Source organism: Oryctolagus cuniculus, chromosome 7 (genome assembly GCF_051225735.1).
Source record: "Oryctolagus cuniculus isolate XC-2025 breed Fujian yellow rabbit chromosome 7, ASM5122573v1, whole genome shotgun sequence".
Classification (NCBI taxonomy): Eukaryota; Metazoa; Chordata; class Mammalia; order Lagomorpha; family Leporidae; genus Oryctolagus; species Oryctolagus cuniculus.
Genome location: NC_142873.1, coordinates 110027771 through 110050491, shown reverse-complemented (window position 1 = coordinate 110050491; position 22721 = coordinate 110027771). Strand labels below are relative to the sequence as shown.

General features: G+C 45.0%; 1 protein-coding gene and 1 pseudogene across 3 annotated transcripts in view; both read left to right on the top strand.

Moving 5' to 3' along the window:
* The first annotated feature begins 269 nt into the window (after positions 1 to 269).
* On the top strand, positions 270 to 8231 carry LOC103350275 (activating signal cointegrator 1-like; annotated as a pseudogene).
* Positions 8232 to 19672: 11441 nt separating this feature from the next.
* ALG6 (ALG6 alpha-1,3-glucosyltransferase) overlaps positions 19673 to 22721 on the top strand; it is a 59574-nt gene continuing 56525 nt past the window's right edge. The window contains exons 1-4 of one of the 3 annotated variants that reach the window (XR_016210983.1): positions 19673 to 20432; positions 20755 to 20911; positions 21492 to 21632; positions 22250 to 22328. Coding sequence is in view for 1 of the 3 variants with exons in the window: in XM_089300541.1 (XP_089156667.1) it covers positions 19807 to 20432; positions 20755 to 20911 (783 nt within the window). In the remaining 2 variants the exon portion in view is untranslated. The remainder of the gene's footprint in view (positions 20433 to 20754; positions 20912 to 21491; positions 21633 to 22249; positions 22329 to 22721) is intronic. The other 2 variants (XM_089300541.1, XM_089300542.1) reach the window with 2 other exon arrangements.

The following is a 22721-nucleotide window of genomic DNA, read 5'->3' as shown; positions in this document are numbered from 1 at the left end:
CTTAGGCCCTACCACCTATGTGTGAGAGCCCAATGAAATTCCTGGCTTCTGACTTTGTTGTAGCCAAAGAGAGAGAGACAGATAGGAGATAGAAGATCTTTCTTTGTCTCTCTCTCTCTTTAATGTAATTCTGCTTTTTAGATAAATAAATTTTCTTTTTTATTTAAAAGGAAGATTAAAATCTAGTTGCAGGCAACATATATGTACATCTAACTGCAACACAAGGAGGAATTAATTAGATGCCGTAAGGATGATATTAGCAAGGAGGAATGAAGGGGGAAGGTAGTGTGATGCAGCAGGATAAGCGGCTGGTTGGTATGTCCATATCCCTTATTAGAGTTCTGTTTCCAATCCAGATACCTGCTAATGCACCTGGGAAGGCAGTGGGTCATGGCCCAAATACTTGGGTCCCTGCCACACACATGGGAGACAAGACCTGGGTGGAGTTCCTGATTCCTGGTTTTGGCCTGGTCCAACACTAGCTGTTGTAGGCATTTGGGGAATGAACCAGTAGATTAAAGATTCTCTCTCACTCTTCTCTCTCTCTCTCTCTCTCTCTCTCTCTCTCTCCCTTTCAAATAAAGAAGAAAGAATAAATAAGAAAACTAATATACATGCTATTAAAATGATAAATAACACATATAAACTAAATTATTTTCCTACATCTCACTGTCTGCTACCCAAGTGTATAATTGTTAGCATTATGCTAACAAACCCAAAAGAAGTCAGTCTCATTAAAGAAAGGAGACTTCTATTAGGAGGACTACTTGTCAGCTTTGCTCTCTGGCATGGCAGAACTTTGACTTTAATTGTTTGGTAGTCTCCATCTTGTCCAGAAGTCGAAAGTAGGAATTAAAGAGATTCTTCAATTCAAGATTTAATGAACCAAAAGATCCTCTTGAGGGGAGAGAGGGAGATGATTGGTTCTGAAGACTTCCAGTAGCGGAGACCTGAATTTTGATCATTGAAGCCTTTTAAATTCCCCAAATTTGACTTCCAGTGAGGAAATCCTACTGACCACTCTGAATATGGGAAAAGTCTCATTTGGTTCTTCTTCCTTTCTGCCACAAGTAATTGGTAGAGCCTTTCCCATTCTGTCCAGTCGGTGGGCCGCCCACATGAGAAGCAGGGATCCATGTATTGAGTCCTTGCCTGCTGCTTCCCAGAGTGTGCATTAGCTGGGAGCTGGGTCAGAAATGCAGGTGGAACTCAATCCAGACACTCTGATATGGGGTGCAGGCATGCCAAGTGGCGACTTAACCTTCCGTGCCACCATGCATACCCCCATTTTGTTTTATTTTATTTATTTGCATTTTATTTGCAAGGCAGAAATCTTTCATCTGCTGGTTCACTCCCCGAATGCCTGCAACAGCCAAGGCTGGGTCAGGCTGAAGACAGGGGCCAGGAACCCAATCCTGTTCTCCCCGCTGAGTGGCAGGAGTGAACCCACATCATAACCTGTTGCCTAATAACTTGTTGTAGGGTATATATTAGCAGGAAGCTGGAATTGAGAGATTTCGCCAGGACTTGAACCTGACTAATTCCACCTAAGGTGGGACATGGGCGTCCCAAGCAGCAACCCAACCACTTTGCCAAATGCTCACCCCTATCTGAGTGTCTTTAATTTTTCCCTCATGTTCACTCAGTTATATTTTCATTTATGTTCAAAAGCAACCTAAAGAAAAAGGTAATATGGGGGTGGGCATTTGGTGTGGTGGTTAGGATGTCACACGGGACACCTGCTTCCTATTTTCAGTGCCTGAGTTCGCAGCTCTGCTCCTTGCTAATGCACATCCTGGAAGCAGTGATGGTAGCTCACATGGTTTTGTCCCTGCCACCCACATGGGAGACCCAGATTGAGTTCCAGGTTCCTGGTTTCAGCCTGGCCCATTCCAGGTTGTTACAAGTATTTGGGGAGGGAACCAGCAAATGGAAACCACCCCTTAGACCCCATTTCCCATCTTACAAATTTGAAACAAGGAAAGAAAGCTGAAGTTGGTTCAAATATTTGTGAGAATGAATGATAAAATACTGGTTCTATTCAGTACAGAGCATGATCCCATAAACTACACCTCCCTCACAGCATTGAAAGACTGAGAACAAATTGAGTTGCTGTCAGGACAGTTTTAACCAGTTATTGTTGCTTTTTTGGTTTAAATAAGACTATTCATCTCATTTTGTGAGTGCTTGTGTTATTTTTCAACATTTGGTCAGTGAAGTATATTGTTGGATAAATACGAATATTCTGGTTTTCTTGAGGAACAACACATATTCTTTGGACTTTTATTGAGTGACGTTTTACTAGTCCTAAAATATTTAGAGTTATGTACTTAAAAGATACAGAGCATGGGTATTACCTCCACAGAAAGTATTTTAGTCAGTGAATGTTCAATGTAGCAGGTAGAGATGAACTTAGCACGTCTTGTAGACTGAACTGAGAACAGACTCTTCAGCCATAAAATGCACTTAACAGTCTATTTAATAGTGGCAAGGTCCTTGAAAATGCAATATCCATGCTAATCTCGCCTTTTTCTAAATCACAGATGAAAAATAGGTCAGTTAGGTAGAACCTTCTCTTTCTATTTAAAGTGTGACATTTAATCTATTTAAACAACTACCAAAACTTCATTAATTCAATGTAAGATATGGGTGCTGACAAAGTAGAGAGCTTTGTTAGCAACATAAGTTTTTCCAAAATTTGATCTGGGTATCTTCGATTCCAGGACTCAGTAAACATTTCTGCCTGGATGTTTGCAACAAATCAGTAACAGCAAGGAAGAACCAGAAAACAGCAACCTTGAAGGTACTTCAATCTCAGACTGCTAAATGACTTAAGGGAGCCGAGTACTTTACAGCAGGGAAGAGGCCAAAATTAGAAGAGGAGCTTCCAGGGAAGATTCTCCACTTCCCTGACGCCTTCAGGGAAAATTCATTTGGAAAGAAAAGTACACACAGGCAGAAAGCTTCTAGCAGAGCACAAACCAAGGAGTCCAATGAGAGTTTAATGGAACTAGATACTAGCTTTGGTGCATTTCATTTAAACCACAATGTTCTGTAGAATTCTTTGGAGAGGAAAATGCAGGGTATCTGAGAATCATAATGGCATTTCACTGGGGTCTATTTTGGAGAACGACTGTTCACGCTCTCCGTTGCCAGCCCCTCTCATTTATTTGAATAGGATTTAGCACTCTCTGGCCCCACCCTTCTAATCAGCTGGAATGCATACCTAGGGTAATACAGTAGCTCCATCTTTCCCAAGAACAATTACAGAAGACAAGTGCACCAGCATTGGAAAAGCACAAAATACAACAACATTCCACAACTTCGGGTAGGGATTTTTGAAAAAGGGATTCTTTTGGTTTGGTTTGGTTTTCATTTTTTTTAAAAAGATTATTTATTTATTTATTTGAGAGATAGAGTTATAGACAGAGAGAAAAGTCTTCCACCCTCTGGTTCACTCTCCAGATGGTTGCAATGGCTGGAGCTGGGCCTATCTGAAGCCAGGAGCCAGGAGCTTCTTCCAAGTCTCCCACTTGGGTGCAGGGGCCCAAGCACTTGGGCCATCCTCTGCTGCTTTCCCAGGCCATAGCAAAGAGCGGGATTGGAAGAAGAGCAGCTGGGACTCGAACCAGCGCCCATAGGGGATTCCAGTGCCACAGTGGAGGCTTAGTCCACTGTGCTACAGTGCCAGCCCTTGTTTTCATTTTTTATTTCTCCTTATCATCTGCTTTCTTGGGTTGCTGATTTGAATGTTTTAAATGAGGGGAGAAGACTCTTTCATTTTCCTAGCCCTCTTGTCTGGATCCTAGAAGAAATCCTGAAAGAAAAAGGGCACCTAGAGGTTACTTCTGCTGAACGGACTACAGCAGATTCAGTAACAACTTCGTTCTGTTCAGTTCAGCTCTTATTCCAGAAAACTAACTCCATCAATTACAGAAAATAACTTTTTATAGGTAGAGTTTATCCAAACCTGTCTCCACTGCATATCCAGGAAGGATTATTTTCTGTTACGCCATCAAAGCACTCAGGTTCTTCCCTTCATTTTATGAGCACCATTCGGGTGATATGCAGTAGCTACAGTGATGGAGCATATGTGGTATCTCATTTAGATGTTTAAATCCACCTTCCTAGAGGCAGAGCACTGAGACTGACAACATCCCCTGTCTCCTTTCTCGTTAAAACCAAACCCCAAGCCTACTACCAAACAGAACGGTGACATAAAAATCACGCCATCCATATTTTGTGTCCTGCCCCTCTCTTTAACACTCCTTGTTAGTTTGACAATCTTTGAAAAAAAAAAAAAAGGTGAATAAAAGCCACACATCAAGTGGGAAGCAAAGGCTATTTTTGCACTTACCATATTTCTCTGGCGTGGACTGTGATGCCTGACTATACACAGAGATTTGTTTAAAAATATGACTTTAAATCCTGATGTATTTACTGTACATTTCACAAGTTGGAACCTCCTACTGTCTTGATTTATACGATTTTAAAGTGGAGTTCTTACTATTTCCCTCGGGAAGGCTTTTGGTTTGAATAGTTCTTACTGGCAGGTTGCCTCCTTTATATTTAGCCCAAATTTTCATTTTCAAAGACCGTTTTAGACAAGTACCATGATAACGCTAAGCCAATGGATCTGTGTGCCACATAATAGAGTGTGACAATCCACTCAGTTGTGAAAGACACTGGAGATAAAGTAATAAAGCAGCGATGGTGTTAACACTTTGGCTTTACAGACCTACCTGCACACCGACCCAACAGTGTCACTCATTATAGGGGATTATACTTGTGCTAATTCTCCAAAACATAGGCTGAGCTAAGTCACATCATATATCATGTGTTTAAATGTAAATTCAAAATCCTGGGCTGAGAGAGATGTAGATTTGTGATACTCCTTGGAGGTTCGGGGTCCATGAACCAATGAATACATTATATTGCCACATTAAAGAACTCTTTTTATCTGTACAGATATAAGCGCCATCCTTTATTTTAAATAACTTCTAAAAACAGAGTGTTAAAATCTTATGATTTTATAGAACATAGATTCCTATACCAAATTATATCTGTGGGTCTTTATAGATTTATATTTCTTCTATCTTATTTATGTCTTTTTAGACATAAGTAAAGACATAAAAATGTGAATATATGTACTTAGAATTGTTTCTACATTCTGTTACAGTAACACTGAACTATGTGGCAAGAACATGTATTAGCTCTTTTATGGCCTGCATCAACAAAACTATTCTTATATGTGTGATTATATAAATATATACAGTTGAGGGGCTGGCACTGTGGTGTAGCAGGTAAAGCTACCATCTGCAGTGCTGGCATCCCATATGGACGCCAGTTCAAGTCTCAGCTGTTTCACTTCCTATCCAGCTCTCTGGTGTGGCCTGGGAAGGCAAGTGAAGATGGCCTAAGTGCTTGGGCCCTGAACACATATGGGAGATCCAGATGAAGCTGATGGCTTTGGATCAGCACAGCACCAGCCACTGTGACCATCTGAGGAGTGAACCAATGGCCAGAAGACCTCTTTTTGTCTCTCTCTCTCTGCCTCTCTTTAACTCTGCCTTTCAAATAGATAAATAAATCTTTAAAAAATATACCATTGATGTCCACTCTGCCTGTCAAAAAAATATACAGTTGAAAAATCTCTATGTCTATGAAAATAATACAAATTGGTATCTGTAACTGACAGTAAAAATAACAAACAGTAATTAGGACTGGATTTGTGGTGTGGTAGGCTAATTTGCCACTTGCATCTGAGCTAGTTTGAGTCCTCATTACTTTTCTTCCCATCCAACTTCTTGCTGATGTACTTGGGAAAGCAGCAGAAGATGGCCCAAGTACTTGGGTCCCTGCCACCCATGTGGGAGACCTGGATGGAGTTCTGACTCCTGGCTTTGGCCTGGCCCAGACCTGTCCATTCTGGCCATATGGAGAGCAAACCAATGGATGGAAAACCTCTTTCTCTGTCTCTCCCTTTCTCTCTGTCACTCTGCCTTTCAAATAAGTAGATAAGAGGGTAGTTAGTGGTAGCTGGGGCAGTATCCAGAGAGCTGCTGGTGTGCAGGTGCACCCAGTGGTTGTGGAAAACTTTTGGCCTGAATGTCAGCAAGGAAATCATGCAGAGAGAACAGTTCAGGTCCGAAGTGGGAGGGAGGTCTGGGATGTGCACTGGCTAAGTGAATGGGGAAGCAGGAAGGACTGAAAAGTTGATGGAAGGGAAGCAACTGATTTAATAGGCACGTTTTTTTAATTGAGAGTGCCAAAGAGATAGGAAAATATGTTACTGAATTCCTCCAGGGAAATGAGGGCCCAAATGATCAATTCATAGAACAACTTATAACCAAATGGAAGAAGAATGATCAGGAGCTGATTTCTGATCCTATGCAGCAGTACTTCAAAAAAGATGGAATTTTAGATGGTCAAAGATCAGGAGACCAGCTAACACGAGGTTGAGGGAAAGGGAGAAACCAATAGAAAGTTCCTGCATTTGCTGAGCCTGACACAGCTGTAGAGGTCAAATCACCTTTTGATTTGGCCAAGGCACAAGAGAACAGCAACTCTGTGGAGAAGACAACAAGGTTTGTCAATTTACACAGAAGAGAGGGACAGCACAAGCTTGCAGTCCCACTCCACAGTTGCCACCCTTGGACTGCCTGGGCCAGAAGCACAAGCTCATCAAAAGTGTGATCTGTGGGCATGTTGTCCATGAGCAAGAGGGTTCTGGCCCCTGCGTATTCTGTGGCTCTCTGGTACATACACATGAACAGGGTATTTTACAGGGTGACTCAAACAAGAGCCAGAAACTATTAAAAGGGCTCATGTCAGGGACAAACAACTCCAGAAAGGCAGATGTCTCTACCCAGGACCTTCTTCCTCACCAAGAATCATGCGTTAAGTCTGGTCTGGAGAAGACCATCAAGTGTAAGATAAACTATTAGCGTTTGATGGAACTAGCATCTGAACCCCCAAGTCACTGATGAGGACTCAGATTACATTGCCAGTGATTCTAACCAGTGGTGGTCCAAAGTCGAGCATGAAGCCCTGAAGAAGTGAGAGAAAGAGCTGAGAGAGCTTCAGTGTGCCTCTCGACTCTCAAAGGTGGTCACCATTGACTTTGCAGGTCGGAAGATCCTGGAAGAGAACCTCCACTAGCCGAGCATCACAGCAGACTAGATGAACTAGCGATACAGACCTTTACCAGTGGAACTTCGAACCAGTCACTGATCAAATTGGATGGATCTTCTGAAGATGCCTTGGGAGTTATGGTGAATCCCAGCCTGTACCAGACCCCTTCCCAGTGGGTTGACTAGACATGTGCAGCCTCGCAGAAGAAGGCTTTCCATTTAGCAGAATTGGGACTAGAGTGCAACTTACATCAACACCAGCTGTGAATGCAGAAAGAAGAATTTCAGGAAGGCTTTGGTGGTGGCCGGTGCCTTTCTACATATCAGCTATGGGCTGCTTTGCTTGGCAGAGTGATTAAAAGGGTGGAGGGAAGATCCTGGTACACCCCACACAGAGGATAACTTTAAATAGCAGCCACAGACCAAAAACTCTCCCCTCAAGCAGTCCAAAAACTCCAGGCTATGGTATGGTCTCCTTCATGGAAACATGTGGAATTTTCCAATGACTATCCCTCAGTGTGTCTTCTGGGCTGTGTGGCCCTAACTGACTGCTTATCTCAGAAAGAATTTACAGAGCAATTTCCATACATCAGTCAAGAATCTGGTTCTCCATTTGTTTTCTTTTTTTAATTTTTATTTATTTTGTAAAAGGTGCTGATGTTATTTTTTTAAAGATTTATTTATTTGTTTGAAATGTGGAGCTACAAAGTCAGAGAGAGAAGGAGAGATCTTCCATCTGCTGGTTCACTCCCCAAATGACCACAACAGCCAAAGCTGGACCGATCCAAAACCAGGTGCCAGGAGTTTCACCTGAGTCTCCCATGTGAATGCAGGGGCCCAAACACTTTGGCCATTTTCTACTGCTTTCCAAGGTGCATTTGCAGAGAGCTGGATCAGAAGTGGAGCAGCTGGGACTTGAACCAGCACCCAAATGGGAAGCCCCTCTCCATTTTTTTTCAATTGCAAAAATTCCCAGGAAATGACTGTGAAGTTTTGTAATAAAGGAAATCTAAAAATCTGGAAGCTAGATTCCAAGATCCATCAAGGAGCAAAGAAGGAGTTAATGAAGCAGAATAAAGCTGTCTAACTCAAGACAAAAGGAACTGTACACCATGGTGGGGTTTTGTATACTAAACTTATCATCCATTAGCTCTTTGGAAATACAGCAATGGAAATCCAAAGGCTTGGCATCAGGCTTGACTCTGTCCAAATTAAAAATCTTACCAAAATCTGTACATTCTTCTAAAAGAATGAGATTCTTACTTTATGTAGTGGGTCAAAATCTTGAAAAAACAATAATTATTATGTCTTCTTGTGCCATATATATCCTGGTTTGTAAGTTCTTTGAGGGCAGGCTAGTTGATAAATATTTGTTGACTAAATGAGTCTATCCATAGGTGACCATACATTAACTTGGTTAGCTTCATTAAACAACTTGAAACCACTCAATTCACACTCAACAACAACCCAGTTTTCTGTTGATCCACTTTGGTTCCATCCAAATATGGGGAAGTTTTTGAGGTCCCCAAAGAGATTTTTTTTAAAGATTTATATGTTTATTTGAGAGACAGAATTACAGTGAGGCAGAGGCTTAGAGAGAGAGAGAGAAAATCTTCCATCTGCTGGCTCACTCCTCAAATAGCCACAATGGTTGGAGCTGGGCCAACTTGAAGCAAGGAGCCAGGAGCTTCTTCTGGGTCTCCCACATGGGTGCAGGAGTCCAAGGACTTGGGCCATCTTCCCAAGTGTGTTAGCAGAGAGCTGTATTGGAAATGGAGCAGCTGGGACTCGAACAGGCACCCATATGGGATGCTGGCACTGCAGGCTGAGGAGGCTTTGCCCACTATGTCACAGCACCAACCCAGCCCAAAGAGATTTTTTACACATATAAAATTGTTCTATCATTTGAAACAAGGATGCAGGGGAGCAGGAGAGCTGAAATACTCCATCAGGAGACTTTCCCCCATCAATTATTTGGCTACCCAGTGGAAATGTTTATACAAGAAAGAATAACTGGGGCTAGTGCTGTGGCATAGTAGGCAAAGCCCCTGCCTACAGCGCTGTCATCCCATATGGGCATGGTCCTAGTCCCGGCTGCTCCTCTTCTGATCCCGCTCTTGGCTATGACCTGGGTAAGTAGCAGAAGATGGCCCAAGTGCTTAGGCCCCTGTATCCTCATAGGAGACCCAGAAAAAGCTTTTGGCTCCTGGCTTTGGATCAGCCCAGCTCTGGCCATTACAGCCATTTGAGGAGTGAACCAGCAGATGGAAGACCTTTCTGTCTCTCCCTCATGCTGTCTGTAACTCTACCTCTCAAATAAATAAATAAATAAATAGAGTTAAGCTTGACTGTTATGGGATTCTTAGTTCAAGTTTGAACCTTAAAAAAAAAAAAAAAGAACAACTACACTATTCTGTTTCCTTATTTACCAGGTTTCAAAATAATGACTTAGTTTATTAGCTTATTCCATTGGTGACCTTTGTTCCAAAGAGAAGTATCATTATGAATTCATGAAGAACATGACAAACAATTCATGATTGTTGTGTATCAATCCATTGTTGTTCTTGTGTTTTCATTTGCTCAGTGTTGGGCATGGCCTGTGGGAATCCCTGCAAGTTGTCTGTTTTGTCCTTTTATTTTTATTAAGTTTTTAATATTTACTTATTTATTTGAAAGGCAGAGTTACAGATAGAGGGAGAGATGTTCCATTTGCTGGTTCATTCTGCAAATGGCCACAGTGGCAGAGCTGAGTCTGGAACTCCATTCGGGTCTCCCACATGGGAGGCAGGGACCCAAGTACTTGGCTATCTCCTGCTTTCCCAGGCCCATTAGCAGGGAGCTGGATGCAAAGCAGAGGAGCTGGGACAAAGTGGTGCTCATACAGGATGCTGGTGTTGCAGCCTGTGCTACAGTGCTGGCCCCTGCTATGTCCTTTTGATATGATCCTAGTAGTCTACTATGCCTGGGTCATGGTTTCCTTGTTATCTGGTATAACAAGATGTCCCAGATTTATTTCTGTATACTTCTTTTCCAAACCTACAATTAGCTATTTCTCCAAGCATCCCTGGTTCCTTTTGGTGGGAAGTGGTATCTCAGGACCACAATCTGTGTGCTAAGGAGATTACTAATTACTAATGGGTTACTCTTTTTTTTGTGAAAATATCTTGGAACTGTTTCCCTCCCTCTCTCCCACTTCTCCTCTCTCCCTTCTTCCCTCCCTCCCTCCCCCTCTCCCTTCCTTCCTTCCAATGATTCAATAAAATAAATGCTGAGTTCATATTAACTATTAGTATCTTCATCTTACAGTCTCTAGCTTATTTTTCCCATGCCTGGAATCCTGGTCTTAAACACTAGAGGTAACAGAATTTGAAAACTGCATGAATTTTCATTTTCTTTATCTTGCTTTACACATAGGATAGTCTCAGAATCTAATAATCTAACACTAATAGCAATAACACAATTACATATGAAAATTGTTAAAATTTTTATTTTAATAGATTTCTCTCTCTCTCTCTCTCTCTCTTTTCCTTCCTTCCTCCTTGCCTTCCTTCCCCCTTCTTTCCTTCCTTTCCTTCTCTCTCTTCTTCAGTCAACCTAAAGGAAACTTCACTGAGGCCCCAGGGCCATGAACCTGGGGAAGGAGGCTGCCTTGTGGGGGAAGAGGAGCCAGTAGAGGGGCCTCATTTGACCTTCTCCTTGGGGGAGGGGGTTGTTGATGAAGTCTCACTTCTTGGGTGGTGGACAGCTTGCTGCGCAGGTGGCACGGTACAGGTGGCAGGTCATCATCCGGGTCGTAGATGCCATCCTTGCATTTCTGAGTGAGCTGGCAGAGGGAAGATGTAGTACCCCCACCTCCCAAGGAAGGAAGCACCAGGTGCAGGGTGCAGTCTCTGGATGTTTGAGGCTGAGACATGCAGCATCCCCCCCCACTGTTTACTGCACTCAGCAGGCTGCAGGCCAGGTGGAACCCCTCCTGGTCTTGGATTTTGGCCTTGACATTCTTGATGGAGTCACTGGTCTCTCTGGGTATGGTCTTCAGAGGGAAGACTCATCCCTGCATCTGCTGTGCTACCTCCTTGAAGACAAAAAGTGCACATCTTTAATGTATTTATTTTTCAGTCATATCTCATTAGGGATTTAGCATAAAGTTGCAAGGCGGTAAAGTCACTTGGGACAGTTACTCTTTTTTTTAGATTTATTTAGTTGTTTGAAAGGCAGAGTTACAGAGAGGCAGAGTCAGACACACACATACACACACACACACACACACAGAGAGAGAGAGAGAGAGAGAGAGAGAGAGAGAGAGAGAGGTTTTCCATCCAATAGTTCACTCCCCAAAAAGTTGCAATGGCCAGAGCTGCACGGATCCGAAGCCAGGAGCCAGGAGTTTCTTCCAGGTCTCCTACACCGGCGCAGGGGCCCAAGGATGTGGGCCATCTTCCACTGCTTTCCCAGGCCATAGCAGAGAGCTGGACTGGAAGTGGAGCAGCCAGGACTCAAATTGCTGCCCATATGCGATATTATTACTGCAGACTGCGGCTTCACCTGCTATGCCACAGCGCCGGCCCCGGGACAGTTACTCTTTGTATAGCTAAGCAGCCCTCTGGCTATACATTCAAATTATTTTGTTTCATCTTATTTTTGAATATCAGACATTTATTTTTCCATTTAATTTTGTTTTATAATTAATTTCATCTGCAAACTTCATATTCCTACTTCCTTTTGTATAAATCTAAAATGAATGAAAGGAACTAAGATGCATATTTTAATCATGGTTCAGTCATTTATTTGCTATATTTCTCTGGAAAATTACACAATGTTTCAAACAAAATTATCAATAGTGTATTTCATGGACCACTCTGTGGGATGGGAAGTGAGAGGTGGGATGGGCTATGGAGACAGCATTTTGTGTCAGGCAGGCTTGGAAATTCTATGTTCTCTTGGAGAATCCTGATGTACAGAGCATATAACAGGCTCTGAGGTGGGCAGGTGTTTGGTGCAGTGATTAAGTCACTTCGTGGAACACCTGTGTCCCATAGTAGCATGCCTGGGTGGGAGTCCTGTCTCCACTCGCTGCTAATGCGCATGCTGGGAGGCAGCAGAGAGTGGCTCAAATAATTGCCGCACGTATGGGAGACCCCAGATGGAGTTCTGGCCTCCTAGCTGCAGCCTCGCCTGACCCTGGCTGTTGCAGTCATTTGGGGAATGACCCAGGAGATGGAGACCGCTCTCTTTCTCCCTTTCTCCCTTGTTTTGCCTTTCAAGTTAATAAATGTACTTCAAGAAAAAAAAGTTAAAAACTCTGAGAAGACTTGGAATAAGGAATCATCCTTGTTTTGTGTAACCCAATGTTCTTGGTTTTTTTTGGCATCAAGAAACCACATACACACAATTCCCTTGATAACAGTTATTGTTCCACGAAACCAGAGTTCAGTAGAACGTGATGTGGGAAATGTCGCTCTCAAGTTGTCTCACGTGGGGGCAGGTGTTGTGGTATGGTCACTTGGGACACCACATCCCGTACTGGAGTGCCAGTTTGAGTTCTGGCTGCTCTGTTTCCCATTCAGCTTCCTGCGAATGGGCCTGGGAAGGCAGTGGGCAACACTCTAATGCTTGACTTCCACGTGGGATATCCAGATGGAATTCTGGACTCCTGGCTTTGCCTAGCCCAGCCCTGGTTATTGCGGGCACCTGAGGATGGAAGATTTCTCTCTCTCTGTCACTCTATATTTCAAATAAATAATCTCTTAAAATTGTTATTTCCTGTGTTAGAAAGGGAGGATAATATCTGTCCTGCCATTCTCTCAGAGTTACAGGGGTACTCAGGTGAGCCGTATCTAAAAGACTTTGGTGAGCATTTACGTGGAGACTTGGAAATGTGGAGGTTACTCTCACCCTGTGCTACTTGGGTGGACTTTCGCCCTGCAGGGAGCAAGAGCACACTGAGACCTGGACGTTTCAGAAGGTCGGAGATTTCAGAAGAGCAGAAAATGGCATACAAGGGTCCATGGAGGAAAGTGTCCTGAGAAAAAGGAATTCTCTTTCAAAGAGCAGCTATGAGTGGTTTTCACAAGGAATCAAGGGTGTGCTGGGACCCAGGTATTGTTTTCTCAGTGAGTGGCAGTGAGCTAGCAAAGGGACAAGAAACTGCTGTAAAAGTATGACTTGGGTGAAGATGTCTGCCTAGCTCATTGAGTATTGAAAGCAGCTTCAAGGCAGTATGTGTTAGTTTTTTAGGGCCGCTGTAAACAAATACCACAGGCTGGGTAGTTTAAACAGCAGGATTTCATTGTCTCCTGGGCCTGCAGGTTGGACATCTCAGGTCAAGGCTCCTGCAGGGTTGGTTTCTCCCAAGGCCTCTCTCTGTGGCTCTGGATGGCCTTCTCCATGTGACTTCATGTGGTCTTCCCTTTATGTGGACGTACGTGTGTGGCCAATTTCATATTTTTCTTTGAAGATGGCCTGTGGCACAGTGAAATTTTCTATTCTTACAAGGATGTTGGCTATACTGGTTTAGGGCCCACGCTGATGACCACATTTAACTTTAACTACCTCTCTTTTATTTATTTATTTGATAGGTAGAGTTACAGACAGACAGAGGGAGAAATGGAGAGAAAGATCTTCCATCCATTGGTTCACTCCCCAAATGACCACAACAGCTGGAGCTGGGCCAATCCAAAGCCAGGAGCCAGGAACTTCTTTGGGGGCTCCCCCTTGGGTGCAGGGGCCCAAGGACTTGAGCCTTTCACTGCTTTCCCGTAGCAGAAAGCTGGATTGGAAGAGGAACATCTGGGACTGGAACCGGCGCCCACATGGGATGCAGGCACTGCAGGTGGAGGCTTAGCCCACTACGCCACATTTCCAGCCCTTAACTATCACTTTAAAATCCTTCCCTCCAAATGTAGCAACATTCTAAGGCACTAAGTATTAAGACATCAACCTTTCAATGTGAGGCGACAGGATTCAACACATCGTAAGGTATGTGTAATTTGCACCATGTGATCATCACCTTCACTGTATACGAGTGAAATGGCAACCATAGGTTGCTGCTTTTGTGAAATATATGGTAGAAAGACAAGAAATTTACAGGATTTGAACTTTGACCTCCTGGCTGATAACAAGTAATAAGATTAGGATAGTTAGTTGGGCTTTTTTCCATTTTTAGTTATGTGCAAGTTTTTCTGTGCTATATTAGAGATGGCCATAAATCCCTTCCCACTCTTCCCATTGGGAGGTAGAATCTATTTCCCCTCTCCTTGAATCAGGGCTGGCTCTTTGACTTGACCAATAGAATGAGGAGAGTGTGATGCTGTTTTGATCAAAAGACAAAATTACAACAAATTTAGTTTAAACTCTCCATTGGCTCATATTCATGATTCTAGAAATAGGCAATATCTCATTCTGAGTATTCCAATGAGTTGAGCAGGGCATGTTAGCTTATAGACAAAAGGGCCGAGAAAAGCAGAAAGAGAACAAAAAACAAGTTGGTCATTTAAAAGCTCTTTTTACTTATAAAAGTTAAAGTAGAGAGGGCTTCCTGATAATGCTGGCTAAAAATAGCCTGTGTAGGGATTTGGCTATTTGTCTTTCTCTTGGTTTTTGTGGAAGGTCAGATAAACAACTTAGTTTTCTGGGGCTGGTGCTGTGGCTTAGTACCTGTAGTACTGGCATCCCATATGGGTGCCAGTTCATGTCACAGCTGCTCCACTTCTGATCCAGCTCTCTGCTGTGGCCTGGGAAAGCAGTAGAAGATGGCCCAAGTCCTTGGGCCCCTGCACCCGCATGGGAGACATGGAAGAAGCTCCTGGCTTTGGATAGGGGCAGCTGGGGAGTGATCCAGCAGATGGAAGACCTCTCTCTCTGCCTCTCCTTTTCTCTCTAACTCTGACTTTCAGGTAAAATAAAATAAATCTTTGAAAAACAAAAAACAAACAAACAAAAAAACCAACTTATTTTTCGCTTGGTGGCATGGAACTTCAGCATGGGTAATTCTATTTTGGCTTGGTCTCCTATAAATTCTGTTTAACGCAGCTAGGGCTGACATGTAAAAGTGTTCAAGTCTTGCCTTTGATTCTTGGAGTGCTCTCTGTGGGAAGCAAGCTGCCATGTAAGAAGTGCATGTAACTTGGTGGAGAGAGAGACCCCGTGGACAGAGTGCTGAAGCCACTGTAGGCGTTCTAGCCTCAGCTGATCTCTCAGATGAATGCAGCCTCATGAGGAAACTCTGCCAATGCCGGTGGAACAGAAGAACTACCAGTGAATCCTGTCTGGATTCTAGATCCATAGAATCATGAGCAAATGAAGTGATCACTGTTTAAGCCTCTACATGTTGATGGAATTTGTTACATAGCAGCAGCTAATTGAAACCATCACCTATTGGCCAAACTGGCCATAGAGATGGATATTGCTCCTTTAAATGGAACAAATCTTGAGGAAGGTTTCATATTACTGTAAATTTGTTTCAGAGAAAATTTTCAGATAGTAAGAACTAAGTAGGCTTTTTGGTGGGGGTGTGAGTGTACACAGGCTGTTATGTGGTAGAGGAAAGAAGACACTTCAAAGAGAGGAAAAGGCTATCAGAAAATGAGAACATACGAAGTATCTCTTCTTATAGCTATTATTTACTGATTGCATACTGTATGCCAGGCAATATATTCAAAGTTTTAAATATGTAACTTTATTTTGCTGTCATTACAACTCAAAGAATATGGTGCTATTATTAATTTTTTTAGGTGGAATAATTACATCATTGAGTCATTAGGAGATTTACCAACATCACCTATCTAGGAGGTTTGAGAACTGAGATTTTTGGGGGCCAGAGTTGTGGCGCAGCAAGTTAAGTCACTGTTTGTGATACAGGCATCCCACATCAGTGTGCTGATTTAAGCCCTGGCTATTCCACCTCTGATCCAGTGTCCTGCTAATGCACCTGGAAAGACAGTGGATGATGGCCCCAATACTTAAGGGACCCTGCCACCCAGATGGGATACCCAGATGCAGTTACTGGTTCCTGGCTTTGGCCTGTTCAACCCTAACTGTTGAGGACAGTTGGGAAGTGATCCATGGAAGAAGATCTCCTGCTCTCACTCTCTGTTGCTTTGTTTTCAAGGAAATTCATGAATTGCAAAACAAAAATGAAAAACAAAAACTGATTTTTAAAAAGCCTTACTCTTTCACTATGTCCTATTTTTTTAAAACAATTTATTATTTATTTGAGAGGCAGAGTTACTAAATAGAGAGAGGGAGAGACAGAGAGAGAGAGAGAGGTCGTCCATTTGCTGGTTCACATCCCAAATGGCTACAACAGTCAGAGCTAGGCTGATCCAAAGCCAGGAGCTTCCTCCAGGTCTCCCACGTGGGTGCAAGGGCCCAAGAACTTGGGCCATCTTGCATTGCTTCCCCAGGCCATTAGCAGGGAGCTGGATTGTAAGTGGAGCAGCTGGGACTTGAATTGGTGCCATATGGGATGCTGGCCCTGTAGGCAGAAGCTTAACCGACTATGCTACAGTGCTGGCCCCATCCAATTTTTATTTTTTTAAAAAGATTAATTTATTTACTTGAAAAACAGAGTGGCAGAGAGAAAGGGAGAGATAGAGAGAGATCTTCCATTTGCTGTTTCACTCCCCCAAATACCTACAAACAGCCAGGGATGGACCAAGCTGAAGCCAGGAGCCAGGAACTCCATTCGGTCTCCCATGTGACTGGCAGGAATCCAAATACTTGGGCCATCATCTGCTGCCTCCAAGGTGCATCAGTAGGAAGTTGTATCGGAAGTGCAGGGAAGCTGATCCCAGTATGGGATGCGGGCATGGCAGTGGCTTAACCTGTGTGCTACAACACCACCTCTGTATCTTGAAAAACAAATTTACTGAGAGTCAGAGATAGATAGATGATAGATATGTTGTACCTGAGCGAATGTAAACAGAAGAGCACCACACGTTGATAAAAACTTGATAATCCTTTACTGCCAGTGGTGGAGAGTGGGTCAATGCCCTAAAGAACTCTCCACCCCACAGCTCAAAGCAACAGGGCTTATAAAGGCAAAAACCACAAGGAGGAGAGAGGGAATACATGGTTGATAGGATGGGGGGGGGGGGAGGATACATGGTTACTAGGGTCAAGCTGACCTAAGGCCTACATGAAACTAATATCAATTACAATCTTGAAAATAGACAACTTACAATCTTAACATTAATCCAGGTGCAGCCTATCTGTTTTAAGCTTGAGCAATCATGCTAGGGAGTTTCTATGCTCTGCCAAGTGGGATACAGTGTACTGTTACTGTATGAGTACTGTTATTGTCTGAGTCTTAGATCACAGTTTCAGACCAGAATCTCACGGTGGGGGGGGTCCTTCCTCAAGATGAAGTCTCAGGTGCTCTAAAATGGAGGTCCTACTGTTAAGATGTTACTTCAGATAGATAGCACTCCCATATGCTAGTTCACTCTCCAAAGGCCTGCAATGGTTCAGTTCTCCCACGTGGGTGGCAGGACCACAATTGCTTGAGTTATCACTGCTGCATTATCAGGAAGCTGGAGTCAGTATCTGGAGCTGGAGAATGAGACCAGGTACTCTGGGATGAGATGTAGGCATCCGAACCAGTGTCTTAACTATTAGGCCAAACATCTGGCCAGAACTGAGATTCAAATCTAAATCTGTCTCCAGAGTCAGACACTGTTACTTAACCAACATTCTATCCTGTCTCTAAACTTGATCCGCTTCACAGTTTTGTTATGACTTTTTGTTTCTAGTAGATGCTGTCATTTAAAATGCAGGTGTTTTTGGTGGGCATTGTGGTACAGTGGGTTAATACACTGCTTGGGACACCTAATCCTATGTCAGAGTCCTGGTTTGAGTCCCAGCTCCTCAGCTTCTGGTCTAGCTTCCTGCCAACGTGCCTGGGAGGTGGCAGATGATAACCCAAGCATTTAGGTTCCTACCATTCATGTGACAGACCTAAATGGATTTCTGAGCTCCTGCTTTGGCCTGGCCCAGCACTGGATGTTGCAGGCATTTGGGAGGTGAACCAGCAGATGGAAGAGTCCCCATGTCTCCCTTTCATTTTCTGCTTTTCAAATAAAATGAAAACAAATAAATAAATTTTTAAAAGATTAAAAATACATTTATTGAGTATCCGTTATGTATATCCAGGGCTGGACCAGGCTAAAGTCAGGAGCTGGAACTCTATCCGGGTCACCCATGTGTAGTCCTGGGACCTGACCACTGGATTATCATTATTTATTGCCTCCCAATATGTGCATTATCAAGCAACTGGAACTGGGAGTAACACCAGGGCCCAAAGCCAGGTACTCTGATATGGGATGTCAGCACTGTAAGTGGTGTGTTAACCAGCAGGCCAAATGCCCACCCTCCAAGCCATCTTATCCTCCAGACTTCCTTAGAGCTATCAGTTCTTCCAGTAATGGGACTGAAACCTTGGGAGCCATCCTTCATTCTCTCCTCTCCTTTGCTTCTTCTATGTATCTATTACATTACCAAGATTCATATATTTTCCACTTGATCCCTTCCTTTCCAGTTCCGTTACCATCTTAGTCTAGGCCCTTGTCTAACCACGCATGGCCTACTATAATGACTTCTACCTCTCCCTCTCATTTATCTGGCCCATTATTACCACTTTAAGTGTTCTCCAACACTGCACTGTACACCTGACTCCCTACTACAAGTCATTTTAATGGCCCCTTACTGATCACTGAATAAATTCCCAACATCACAGCCTGGTATTCAAGGCCCTCCACGATTCTTCCTTTCCAGCTTCATCACCCAGCAGCTGAACTGGAGGACATGTTCTGCACTTTTCAGCTGTCACAGTTTTGGCTTGAACCATTTCCTTTGTCTAGATTCCTGCTCGCATCCTCTTGGGTTATCTAAGCCCAGGCTCTCCTTCAAAGCTCAGCTGATGCCTGCAGGAAAAGTAATTCCTGATGGTTGGTAGTTTACAGTGAGTCCGCTTCTCTTAACTACTACAGTGCTTGGTGTTTATACCAATCATGTGGCAATTAGAATGTGCTTCTTTCTTTTGCTTTCTATCCTTTTAGACATGAAAATGTCTTTTTTCCCTTTTCTCAAGACTTACTTATTTGAAAGGCAGAGTTAGAGAGAGAAAGGGAGAGACAGACCGGGAGAAAGAGACAGATATTCAAATGCTAGTTCACTCCCCAGATGGCTCCACTGGCCAGGATTCGGCTAGGCCAAAGCCAGAAGCCAGGCCTTCATCTAGGTCTCCCATGTGGGTGGCATGGATCCAAGTACTTGGGCCATCATTTGCTGCCTTCCCAGGTACATTAGGAAGTGAAGTCAGGACTCAAACTGGCACTCATATGGCATGCGGGCATATGTGCCTTAACCTGCTTCGCCCCAACACCAGCCCCCAAAATGTCTTTTCAGTGAGAACTAGATCCCTTGAGTGCACGGACTTGGTCATATTTCTCCACAATTCCAGGACCGATGGTCTTTTAAATCAAGTTTTAGGTCTGGAAGTTCACCTTGCCCTGCTGATCAACGCTGCAAGTCTAGGGAGCTGTTCAAACACACTTAGCAGCAAGTTAAAGCCACAGCCTTGTATCTGTTGGTACTTAACCGAGTAAATTAGAAGGGCAGGCTTATACAGAGTGGCAGGACAGGGGGACCATGGCTCTTTTTGATAAGTTTAGGTATGGCTGAGCTATGCCGCCCGATGAGGCCTGTGCAGTGGCAACTGGAGGGCAGAGCTTTCTTCTGGGACGTTCAGAGATGCTTCCGACGTGATGGGACACCCCAGCCGTCCCACGCCTGCGCTCGTGCCGCATTCTTCACAGGCAGGCGGCTCCAAGATAACCAAGCAGGCTGGCTTTCTGACTCCTTGAGGCACTGGCCCAGAAGACCTGCTGCCCAGTCACGGCGACCAGCCAAAGGGCTCTCTCTTCTGTGGAGCGAGCCAGCACCCGCCCCTATCAGGAATTCGTGGAATAAGCAGCGCCTCAGGCCTTGGCCACCATCCCAGGAAAGAAGAGCAAGGGGCTTTCCACCTGCCCCTAGCCTAACCCGGGACGCGAGCCCTCTCGAGTTCCAGCCGCTCGTGCCCCGCCTTGTAAACCGGCTGCCTCCCTTCCGCGCCCAGGTCGCTCGCCCCGCCCCTCACGCTCGACGGGCTCGCCCCTGCGCCGGCTGCGCGAGCTGGCGGGCGGTGCGCGAGCACGTGGAGCGGAAGGCCGGAGCAGCCGCCCGCAGCTGGGGCGAGCGCGCAGGCGCCCTCCTGAGACCCGTGGCAGGCGGGAATCCCAACGCCGGGCGGGCAGTGGGGTAAGAGAGGGGGAATTCCTGGCGGTTCTGGTCCCCGAGCCGGTGTGGGAGGCGCCACGAGCCAGCGCGGTGCAGGCTGCCCGACCCCCACCCGCGCTCCACGACCCGAGGCCTCCCCCAGCCCAGCCTGCAGGGTGTTCTAGGGTCCGGTAGGGGACGCGGCGGCGGCGGTGGTGGTGGTGGTATCCCCTGGTCGGAGCGGGCCTGGCCTCCTTGTCCCTGTGGTCCTGAGGGTGTGGACCTCCGGAGAAGGGGGGAGACGCGTCTAGAGGGGTCGTTGTTGCCGCATGCGCTCACCCGGCGAACTGCGCTTCTTGGGTAGTGTTTCCACCGTGGGAGAATCTTGCCGGCTGAGAGGAGCCGGCTCGGCCCTGGGACGTGGACGGAGGAATTCTCTTCCTAGATGCGCTGTCAGGGCAGAGCAGGGGCGAGAGCCCACTGCCACTGCGAGGCAGCTCGGTGGCGCATGCACGGACGAGGTAGTTACCCAGCTTTGCTCTGCAGGTGGGAAGTCAGAGAGGGGTCAAAGGCTCACTATCTTTCCATCTGCTGGTTCACGTCCCAGATGTCTCACTTAAAATCTTTAGCCTCAATAAAATGAGGTCCCTCCCCTCTGCTTGCACACATAACCCTCCTGCATTCAGCAGATATCTCACCGTCACCTGCTTTCTAGATGCAGGGAACAGAGCAACGATTAAGGAAGCATTTTTCTACCTGACAAATAAATGCAATTTATTTATTTATTTTTTAAGATTTATTTGAAAGGCACATCAACAGAGAGAGGAGAGTAAACACACACCACACACACATACATACAGGTCCTTGGGCCATCTTCTGCTGCCTTCCCAGGCCCATTAGCAGGGAGCTGGACTAGAAGCAGTGTAGTTGGATCTGGAACCAGCACTCTGACATGGGACACTGGTATGCAGGCAGTGACCTAACCCATAGCAACACAATACTGGCTCCCAGCTTTTTTTTTTTTTTTTTTCCAACTGGGTAACATAGCTGCAGAACAATACTATACCTAAATCACAATTTGTTACTTGTGATTTATCACAGAGTAAACATGTCTTTTTGTCACCACTCAAATCAAGAGAGAACACTCCGATGTCTCAGATGATATCCCTGGAGACCCCTGCCAATCACCACTCCTTTTTTGCTTCCTGAAGCTAACCCCTTGGCTGATTTCCAACAACGCAGGTTCGTTCTTTTTTTTTTTTTTTTGACAGGCAGAGTGGACAGTGAGAGAGAGACAGAAAGAAAGGTCTTCCTTTTTACCATTCGTTCATCCTCCAATGGCCGCTGTGGCCGGTGCACTGCAGCTGGCGCACCCCGCTGATCCGAAGCTGGGAGCCAGGCGCTTCTCCTGGTCTCCCATGGGGTGCAGGGCCCAAGCACTTGGGCCATCCTCCACTGCACTCCCGGGCCACAGCAGAGAGCTGGCCTGGAAGAGGGGCAACCGGGACAGAATCCGGCACCCCGACTGGGACTAGAACCTGGTGTGCTGGCGCCGCAAGGCGGAGGATTAGCCTAGTGAGCTGCGGCGCCGGCCCGTTCTGTCCTTTTATGAGTCTTTTGCAAATGTGTTTTTGGGTGTCTAGCTTTTTTTTTTTTTTTTTTTTTTTTTAAAGATTTATTTATTTGAAAGAGAGGGAGAGGAGAGACAGAAAGAGAGAGAGATCCTCCAACTGCTAGTTCACTCTTTAAATGGCTGCTATGGCTGGGGCTGGGCCAGGCCGAAGCCAGGAGCTTTATCTGGGTCTCCCACATAGGTGCAGGGGCCCAAGGACTTGGGCTATCTTCCAGTGTTTTCCCAGGTGCAATAACAAGGAGCTGGATCAGGAGTGGAGCAGCTGGGACTCGAACCATTGCCCATGTGGGATGCTGGCACTGCAGGTAGTGGCTTTACTCACTGTGTCATAGCACTGGCCCCCAAGGTTTTTTTTGTTTTTTTTTTTTTAAATGTGTTTGAGATTGTTCCATGTTATATATAAGAATACAATTTCTGGAAGTGTAAAGAATTAGGAAGAAAATTTAAAACAGTAGTGGTACAAACAGTAAGTGGAGGGCATTGTAGTAGGGTGTGAGGGATGATCGCTGCAAGGAGAGTTGTGATATAACATGAATGACAAAAGATGAGCCAGTGAGTTGGGTTAGCTTCCTGGGAGCGAGCATCATGGTACGGTGGGTTAAACTGCTGCATGGAGTGCCGATGTGGGTCCCATTGCTCTGCTTCTGATCCAGCTTCTGTCTAATGCTCCTGGCAGGCAGCAGATGATGGCCCAAGTA